Source organism: Gracilinanus agilis, chromosome 1, assembly GCF_016433145.1.
Source record: "Gracilinanus agilis isolate LMUSP501 chromosome 1, AgileGrace, whole genome shotgun sequence".
Taxonomy (NCBI): Eukaryota; Metazoa; Chordata; class Mammalia; order Didelphimorphia; family Didelphidae; genus Gracilinanus; species Gracilinanus agilis.
Genome location: NC_058130.1, coordinates 724,432,153 through 724,442,209, shown reverse-complemented (window position 1 = coordinate 724,442,209; position 10,057 = coordinate 724,432,153). Strand labels below are relative to the sequence as shown.

General features: G+C 40.0%; 1 protein-coding gene across 1 annotated transcript in view; it reads right to left on the bottom strand.

Annotated features, from left to right (window-relative positions):
• The window catches only part of NWD1 (NACHT and WD repeat domain containing 1), a 64,893-nt gene extending 55,190 nt beyond the window's left edge, over positions 1-9,703 (bottom strand). The window contains exons 1-3 of the mRNA XM_044685329.1: positions 9,620-9,703; positions 7,443-7,559; positions 2,403-2,736 (exon numbers count right to left, since the gene is read on the bottom strand). Coding sequence (XP_044541264.1) covers positions 2,403-2,736; positions 7,443-7,559; positions 9,620-9,703 — 535 coding nt within the window. The remainder of the gene's footprint in view (positions 1-2,402; positions 2,737-7,442; positions 7,560-9,619) is intronic.
• Positions 9,704-10,057: the final 354 nt, after the last annotated feature.

The window sequence follows — 10,057 nt, the reverse complement described above, 5'->3', positions numbered from 1 at the left end:
AGGGAGGGAAGGAGGGAGGGAGGTCCTAGTCCAGTGATGGGCAAACTACCGCCCTCCGGCCAGATGCAGCCCCCTAAAATGTTCTATCCAGCCACATGACATTATTCCTAATCTGATGAATACAATGAATAGGATACAATACAATGAAACTTCAAAAGAGTTGCCTTAGAAACAGACTGACAGTTGAGCATTTCCTTTCCTTTGGCCCCCTCTTTAAAAAGTTTGCGCATCACCGTCCTACTCTATTTGAAATAATGCCTTCCTTACAAGAACTCTGGAAAGTAGTGAGCATATATCTGATTATCACCTTCTTTCATATTCTACAAAAGAGAACCAGAGAGTCTTAGAGCACAGCCAGGAAATGGTGGATCTGGACTTGAACTCAGGTCTCTTAACATCAGCACTGTTTCCACTCTATCATACTTCCTGTTATTTAACAACATTCATTGTTGCCCTGATCTCCACCGTAAATCACTGTCCTATTCCAACCCCCAACTCTCACCAAAAGACCGACTTCTACCAAAGATATCATATTATCCTAGAATTTCAGAGCTGCAAGGTCATCAAATCCAAGGTTCTGCCCAATGTAAGAATTCCTTCTTCCTCTAGCATCTCTGAGAAGTGCTCATCTTGTCTCAAAAAAAAAAAAAAAAAAAGCAAAGTAATTCAATAGAATTAATCCTGGATTTGGAGGCATAAGATCTCTTGGGGAGTCTGGTCTCTCTCATTTGCTGGCTGACTTTATTTGACCTCTTATTGACCTTCCACAGATCATCTCACACACACACACACACACACACACACACCCCAAGGCTCAGTTTTCTTATTGGTGAGAGAATCCCTATTTCTCAGGGATGTTGAGAGGAAAGCACTTTGTAGGGCAAATATATAAGTATAATCTGTTACTCTCCATTGCCTTCTTGAACACCTCTAGTGCCAGAGAGCCCCCTACCTCCCAAGGCAGCATCTTGCATTTTTAGATTAACTCTAGTGATTAAAAAATTTCTGTTTATATTGAGATGCCAGAAATCTGGCTCTCTATAACCTCTGTTCATTGATTCTAGCTCCTTTCCCCACCCACCCACTTAGAAGGGGGAAAACCGATGTTTTTCACATGATGGATGACCCTTCAGATATTAGAGGACAATTATCATATTGTACTTAAGTCTTCTCTTCTTTAAGCAGGACAAAATCCAGAAATTAAGGAAGCACAAAGCCAGATTTAAATCCAGATCACCTGGTTCTGAATCCCATTGCTTTTTTTTTTTTCATTAGACCACTTAATGTTATGCTCTGGATAGTCCCCTAACTGTAGAGCTGTTTGCAAAGACCAGCCTACCTAGGTATGGAAAGCATTATCATTGAAGGTTTGGCCACCAGAGGAAAAATGGGTCTTGGGCACAGAAATTCCTGAAAGACTGTCTATAAAGGTGTGCCAGGCTGGTGATCTTTTATAGGTATACTTAGAAAGAACTTAAAACTGTATAGAAATGTTCTATAGAACTCCATATATATATATATATATATATATATATATATACATATATATATCTGTATAAACTGTGTAGAAAGTACTTAAACCGATGAAATTAGAGACATATTTTTTAAGTAGCAAAAACTTTAATGGCACTTTAGAGTCTATTAATCACTTTTTCACAACTAATTATGATATGATTATCCCCATTTTACAGATTAAGAAACTGAGACTAGTCCACAGCCACATAGCTGGAAAATATCGTTACCAGGACTTGAACCCATGTCTTCATAATCCCAGACCCAATCTCTTCCCAGTCCATGACAGTGGACTTTTTAAAAAATTAAAATAGCAAATGTCTATTTGGTGGCCAATGAAAGGTATCCAAACTACTTCCTTTTCCTTTCTTAATAATTAGAGAAGTGGATAGTACTTTGGAGAATCTCTAGGAAAAGATCTAGGTAGGTAATGCTTTGGGAAAAGCACTGGAGGGAGCAGCTAGGTGGCTCGGTGGATTAAGGGACAAGCCTAGAGATAAGAGGTCCTGGGTTCAAGTTTAGCCTGAGATACTTCCTAGCTATGTGACACTGGGCAAGTCACTTAACCCTGTTACTACCCTTCTTCCTTGTAACCAACACATAGTATTGATTCTAAGAAGGAGGTGAGGGTTAAAAAAAGCAAAAAAGCACTGGGCTTGAAATTAATTATTTTCCAGCTTTGCAATTTTCTAGCTGTATGACCTTAGACTAGTCATATGACTGAGTCAGTTTCCCTGTCTTTAAAATGGGCGTGATAATCTTTATACTCCCTTTATCACAGGTTAGTTGTGAGGAAAGAACTCTAAACTCCAAAATGCTATAGAAATAAGAACTGTTATCGGCCTCAGAGAAGGAGTTTCAGTCCATCTCTGTCCTGAAAGGAGCTGCACCTGATTTGTGATATCGAAGCTTCTGCTCCCTGCTGATCAATCCTTGTCTCTCTGCATCCTGGGCTGCTGCTCGAAGGGCTGTGGCCAAGCTGCTCTCTGCTTTCTTCCAGGCTGCACAGTCCCCATGGTGTTGCTTCTCATACTGGGGCAAATGGGTGGTGATGGGCTGCAGGATGTAGACGGGAGGGACTGCATTCTCATCCTTCCAGAACCACTGGGCCAGGAGAGTCAGGCTGTTGGGGTTTTTTGTGAGCTGGGCACACAGGGCTTGGAACTCCTTCTCTTCGATCAGTCGAGGAATAGGGCAGTGTCCATACTGATCACCCACGAGTGCCTGCCGCAGAGGATGTAGAGAGATACTGTCGTATACACAGTAATTGGGATAGGACATACCAATATGTGAGATCTGAGGGGCTTCTCCCCAGAAGCATTTCCCCAACCCCAGGCCAATGGGGCCTCATGCTTTAAAGGTTTCAGCATTTGGAATCTGGGAGGGCATAGGGACAGACCCTGGAGCCAATAAAGGTCATATTTTCATTGTCATTAACCTGATTTCATTGATTTAGAATTTAGGTCACATGGGGGTAATTTAGAATTAGTTCTCCTAGGTCCTGCTACGAAGGATCTCAATAAAGAGTGTCAGAGGCGACAGGAAACTAGTAAATCAGTTTTCTAAACCCCTTCTTTTACAGAGGAGGAAACTTAAGACCATAGAGGGGAAAATATCTTTCCCGGCATCGTACAAGGAGAAGTCACAGAACCAAGAGCCTAGGGCTTCTTACTCTCGAACCAAGGCCATTAACTTCTTTGTACAGCCTTGAGAGAGATATTTGACCTTCCTGAGCCTGAAGGTCCTCGTTTATAAAATGAGGAAATTCAAATCTAAGAGCCCTTCCAATTCTGTGATATTCTATCGTCTCTGTTACCCTGATTTCAGAATTCTATGTTCTGAAGTGCCTCTAGGTTCTGATCTTTGATGCTCTCAATTCCTTCCCAGCTCAGACATATATTGGGAGACTCCTCCCAAGTCTCATATTCTGTGTTCTAAACACCATCCCAGCTCAGATATATTATATTCTGAGACTCCAGTTCGAATATTCTGTATTCTAAACACCATTCTAGCTCTCAATTACTTCCCAGCTCAATGTATTATTATAGTCTGTGACTCCAGGTCTCATAGTCTGTGTTTTTAATAGCATCTCAGCTCTCAAATCCTTCCCAGCTTAGACATATATTCCTAGGTCTAATGTTCTGTGTTCTAAACACCATCCCAGCTCTCAGTTACCTCCCAGATCAATATATTACATTCTGAGATTCTGCGTCGACTATTCTGTGTTCTAAAGGCCTTCTCGGCTCTGGCATTCTAGGTTCTCTGGTCCCTCCCAACTCTGCCATTCTGGGTCAGCGACATACTATTTCATTGTAGTCACATGAAGCTTTAAACAGCCATTGAAAAGAATTTTTAAAAGTCAGCTTATCCCACAACACGTGTTTTGAAAGACATTCTGATTGCTTATTTCCCCCAAAGGCCCCAAACCCCCTAATGGAGAAGCCTTTGGGGAAAATGTAGGTTTATACAACAGCCTAATGACTTATTTACTAGAGAGATGGTTCCCTCTGGACTTAGAGGTCATTTTGGATTTTCATGGAAAGGCACTTAAGATTCCTCAGCCATTCAAAGAATATTGAGATTTGTTTCCATTTAGGTTCACTTCTCATAGAATCATAATTCTAAAATTGAAAGAGATTTCAGAGATCACCTAATCCAACCAATGAAGAAACTGAGGCCTGGGGAGGGGAAATGATTTGCTTAAGAACATACAGGTGGGATTTGACTGAGATCTTCTGAATCCACTGTGTTTCCTTCTTTGTCTAACAAAGAATTAATAATCACTCCAAATAGAGGGGATGAGATGAGTTCTGATGTGAAAGTCTATCAGTAGAGAATGGGGGTGGGGGAGCAGGAGGGCAGGAATGGGGTAGTATCTTCAGATAAGTCATTTTTAAGCTTCGTTAAGTCCCTCATATTTTAAGTCTTTCTTAGAAACTAGGCATCAGCATACATTTTAGCTCATCCCAGCAAATTCTTACTGATTTATTTAAACTGTAGCATTTGTCTGATGATAAGTTGCCCCCAAATGTAGGACACTACCAACCCCCACAACATGATCTCTTTGAAAGAAAAAGATTCATAAGGATAAACAGAAAAATAATAAGTATTAATGGACTGAACTAAGATTTTTAAATAAATCAGACTTAGGAGGGAAAGAGTGGTTTCTGTGTATTGATCTGGGATTAGGCATGTTACATGCATTCACTCCAAATGCCTTAATAATAGTACCTGAGGGGGCAGCTGGGTGGCTCAGTGGATTGAGAGCCAGGCCTAGAGACGGGAGGTCCTAGGTTCAAATCCGGCCTCAGACACTTCCCAGCTGTTTGACCCTGGGCAAGTCACTTGACCCCCATTGCCCACCCTTACCAATCTTCCACCTATAAGTCAATACACAGAAGTTAAGGGTTTAAAATAAAAAATAAAAAAAATAAAAAAATAAAAAAAAAACAAATAATAGTACCTGACACAGGGCAGCTGGGTTGCTCAGTGGAGTGAGAGTCAGGCCTAGAGGCAGGAGGTCCTAGGTTCAAACCCTGCCTCAGCCACTTCCCAGCTGTGTGACCCTGGGCAAGTCACTTGACCCCCATTGCCCACCCTTACCAATCTTCCACCTATGAGACAATACACCGAAGTACAAGGGTTTAAAAGAAAATTTAAAAAAAAATAATAGTACCTGACATTTGTATAGTGATTTTTAAAAAAAATCCTTTTCTTGGTTCTACCTGAATATAACATCCATGAAATATTAAAAGAACTAGAGGAAAGACTTCCAGTCCATTAGGTAAATCCTCTCTGCAGGATTGATTAAAAAAAAAAAGACATAGACAAGAATCACACAATAGGAAAATAGCCAGATGGATTCGCTATCTGGACTTTTTCATATCCATGAGATGGAAGCACATCTAAATACAGTGAAGCATTTCATGACAAGTGCCTTAACATCTGTACTAGTAATAACGCATACTTCCTTAGTACATTACAGTTTTACAAGTGCTTTTTCATGATAAGGTCACTTAAGCATTCTATGTGCCCATTTTAAAAATGGCAAAACCAAAGCCCATAGAGGGTTAGTGGCTTACCCAAAGTTGTACAATTAGGACACGGCAGGGTCAAAACTTAAAAATCTTGTTCCAGGACTCTTCCAGCTACTTGAGGCTGCTCCTCCTTGAATCTTTTTTATCCCCTCCACAGTTTCCATCACAAAGCTTTACTTAATAAATATTTCTAAAAGAATAGATTGGTCAGGTAGGACTACCTATGGGCAGGCACAATGATTCAACCACTTTGGCAAGAATGTGTCAAATTCTGTTGTACAGGTGACATGGGGGTACAGGCTTCCCCTAGATACCCCAAAACCCCAGTTTGTGTGCCAGATACATAATGTACATAAAAGTGTACATAAAAGACTCATTTTTCCTTGCATTCTTGCAGTGCTAGAGAAGGTGATTTTGAGCTAAGAAGTTCCCCTCTGAGATGTCCCCTCATTCTTGATGAGCACAGATAGGCATCTCACAGATTGCTCCTTCCTGATAAGCATCTATTTTATATCCCCGATATTTAATTATCCTCTAAACTGGACAGTTCACCCCCTTTTGACTTTGAGGCATAGGACATAACCGCATGACCCATCTCAGGTTCCAGAGACCCAGAAACATCCCATCATCATCCTATCTCTAGTCACCTGTGGTCAAAAGGGTATATAAAGCCAAGAATACGTCTCCTCTAGGAGGTAGCATTCCATCTGTTCTGTCTCCCTTAGCCATTCAATTTGACTTAACCATTTGACTTACTCAAATTAACAAGTCTCTTCTATTTTTAAGCTAGCTATCAGAGTCCCTCATTCTTGACAAGGGCAACCTATCCAGATCCAGGGTTTGACTTTAAAGCTCTCCCACAACACAGGGTTTCCCATTAGCGTGTGGATAGGTGATGGAAGCCAAAAAGAAAGTATGGAAGTCTAGGGGCAGTTAGGTGGCTCAGAGGAGAGACAACCAGGCTTGGAATTGAGAGGATCTGGGTTCAAATGTGACTTCAGACACTTCCTAGCTTTGTGACCCTGGGCAAGTCACTTAACCCCAATTGTCTAGTTCTTACCACTCTTCTACCTTTTAACCGATACTTAGTATCAATTCTAAGACAGAAAGTAAGGGTGAAAGAAAGAAAGAAAGAAAGAAAGAAAGAAAGAAAGAAAGAAAGAAAGAAAGAAAGAAAGAAAGAAAGAATGGAAGTCTCAGTACTGCAAAACCACTGTCATTCTGATAAGTGAGCTTGATTATGTGAGCTTTTTGCTTTATTTGTCCCAGGACCAGGATTCCGCACCACTTTAAGTCCTTCTTCATATAATGCTTCCATTGCCCTCCTTCTCACTTTGCAGTTCCCCTTTATGTATTGTCTTTCCCCATTGGAATACGAGCTTCTTCAGGGCAGACACTACTTCCTTGTACTTGTGTCCCAAGAGCTTAGCACAGTGCCTGGACATATAATATTTAATAAATGCCTTCTCTGTCTACCTTTCTATCCATCTATCTCTCTTCCTATCTACTTCTTTATTCTTCTTTTCAAATGACATTTCTGTTTAGTTTTGTCCCCACCACGTAGCAGGGATTCCTGCCACAGTCTCTGCCCAGTCAGTTCCTGGGCTTCAGAGTGACCCCTAGACAAGGCTAAGACTTCAGCCTGGGAGATGGTTGACCTTTATCATGATAAGAGTTACCCAGGATGAAACATCTCTGCCAAAGATGGCGGTGGGACCATCATGTTCTGTTGGGCTTTTTTAGATAGCTACGTTCATGTTGTTCTTCTTCTGCTAGATTATAAACTCTTTAAGGGCAAGAACTGTTTTCACTTTATTTTCACGCTCCCAGCACCTAGCATAGTCCCTGGTGTATGGCAGGTGACTAATGAATTCCTGTGGATTGATTGCTTACTATAAAAGTGGGTCCTGCGGAGAGTTTCTGACACACTGCAATCTCCTCCAAGCACAGGTCAATGGTTGTGTGGTCCACAGCCTCCCAGGTACGGAGACCCCACCTCAGATCCACCACCTGGGTAAAACAAGAATCACATAGTGAGCTGGAAAAAGGCCAGTTGTAGAAAAGGAGCCTGGGGTTCTGAGGAGAAAAGGGAATTACTGCCCCTACTAGCCTAATCCAATTAACGAACACATAGTATGTGAAAATATAACTTAACAGTGGGGCAGCTAGGTAACCCAGTGGATAGAGTACCATGTCTGAGGTCAGGAGATTCTCTGTTCAAATGGGACCTCAGACACTTTCTAGCTGTATAACCCTGGACAAGTCACTTAACCCCCATTGCCTAGGCCTTACTGCTCTTTTGCCTCAGAATTGACACTTAATATTGATTCTAAGACAGAAGGTAAGGGTTTTTTTTTAAGTGTAACTTAATGGAAGCTATGAATTATGGAAAGAATTCTATGTTTTATGTCCTTAGATTTCTAGAGGTACTATAGTATAGTGGTAAAAAATAAACAAACAAACCTGAACTTAGTATCAGGAGAAACCTGGGAAGAATAATACCTGTGGCTGACACTTAAAGTCATCTAAACTTAATTAGGAAGGCTAAACTTAGTTCTATAGGACAGATGATGAAACACATGTCCTTATTCTTGGTACAGAGGCGACGAAACTACGTGTACAGAATGTTGCGTATGCTGTCAGATGTCATCTGAATGTGGTGATGGTTAATTTTGCTGAACTATTTTTCATAAATTCAAGGGAAGGTTCTTTTTGGGGTAGGGGAAGGAAGTGTGATATATTTTTTAAAGGTTTTACTGTATAAATATCAGCAATTATTAAGGTCCCTCCTAATTCTGCCATTTCTATGTTACATATTCTAATATTCCTTCTAGTTCTAACATTCTTTTACTCTATTTGATGATTCACCTAAAGGGAATACTTTTATTTAAAAAGAATTTCATTAATACCTTTTGTCTTTATACTCATTTCTTATACCTTACCCCAACCCAACTTCTAGATTGAACCTTCTCATATAATAAGAAATAATAAGAATATCATCCATTAATATCCAACTATTTTTCTTAATCCTTACCTTCTGTTCTAGAACCAATACTAAGTAAGATTCCTTATTTTGTGTTTAAGGTTGCTAATTTGTTTATTTTCTAGTCATTTATAATTGAATGCTTAGTTCATTAGTGCTCTCTTTTTCCATTTTGTTAATATAAGTTTCCAGATATTAAAATTTTCCTCTGAGGGCCTCTATCACCACACGCCAAAGTTTTGGTATGTTGTTTCATTGCTATTATCTTTAACATAATCATTTACTGTTCCTATGATTTGTGCTACAGGTGGTTATGTGGTTTAATTGTGTTACTTGGATGCAACAGATTGCTGAATTTTGTTTTCTTATCCATTTGTTTATTTTTTCCTTTTTATTGGGAAACAGTCCATTCGCATTTAAAATTATAATTGTTAAGTTTATCTTTTCTTCCACTGACTACTAATGTGAGTATGTATATATGTATGTAATATAAATTTACTACCTCTTTTAAATCAACATAGTGATTGCTGTTTATTTTGCTCATCCAAATCTAAACCTGGTCCTCTCACTCCAGCTACTGCTGCCCAATCCTGTACTCCTTGTATTTACTTCTTTGGTCAATCCTTCCCTTTCCTAGTTTAGACGAGGTATGGTATCTAATCTTCCCTCCTCTGCCTACCTCATTCATTTTTTAAATTTCCATGATATTAATTTTAATGCCCTATTCAAGGGAATGTTGTTCTGCTTTTAACCTTTTTCTTATTGCTTACCCCTTCTAGTATTCTCTAGAATCTATTTCTATGAATGCTAATACTCAATGGAGGCAATAGGGCATAATTCCATAATTCTACTTTAAGGAATACAATTCCTAAAAGGAATGTTTTGAAAACTGTAAAGGCAATACAAAAATGAGCCATTGTTATTATGTTTCATTTCTCACATAATCCTCAGCAAAGCCATTCTATTGTCTCAAGTTAGGGGCTAGAATTGATGATTTTCAAAGATCCCATCCCTATGACCCCCTACGTTACTCTGTTTGCCCACAAAGAACTTGTCCCAATGACAAGACCAGAAAAGCAAATGTTACCTCCAACATTAAGCCATGCTTCTGACAAAAGGTCTGTACTTCAGGGTATGCAACTCCCAGCAGAGCCTCTCTCTCTGCATCCATATCTGAAAGATATTAGCAGGGAAGGACCATTTAGTCTAAAGTGAATCAGAGAGAAACCTTATGGCAATTAATCTACTCCAGGACTCATTCTTTGGAACAGGAGCAGCTACCCTTCCTGTCCTTTCCTGGGACACTTTGAAACAAGCGGTTCTCCATACTCATTCGGTTGGGTATAGAAATCTGCCTCACCCTACAAGACAGTAGAAGGAAGAGAACATACGAGAAGGAGGGAGGGCAAATTGGGGGATGTGGTGGTCAGAAGCTAAATACTTAATGGGGATGGACAGAATGAAAGGCGAGAGAAAAAAGATAAGTAGGGGAAATAGGATGGAGTAATCATAATGGTGAAAAACG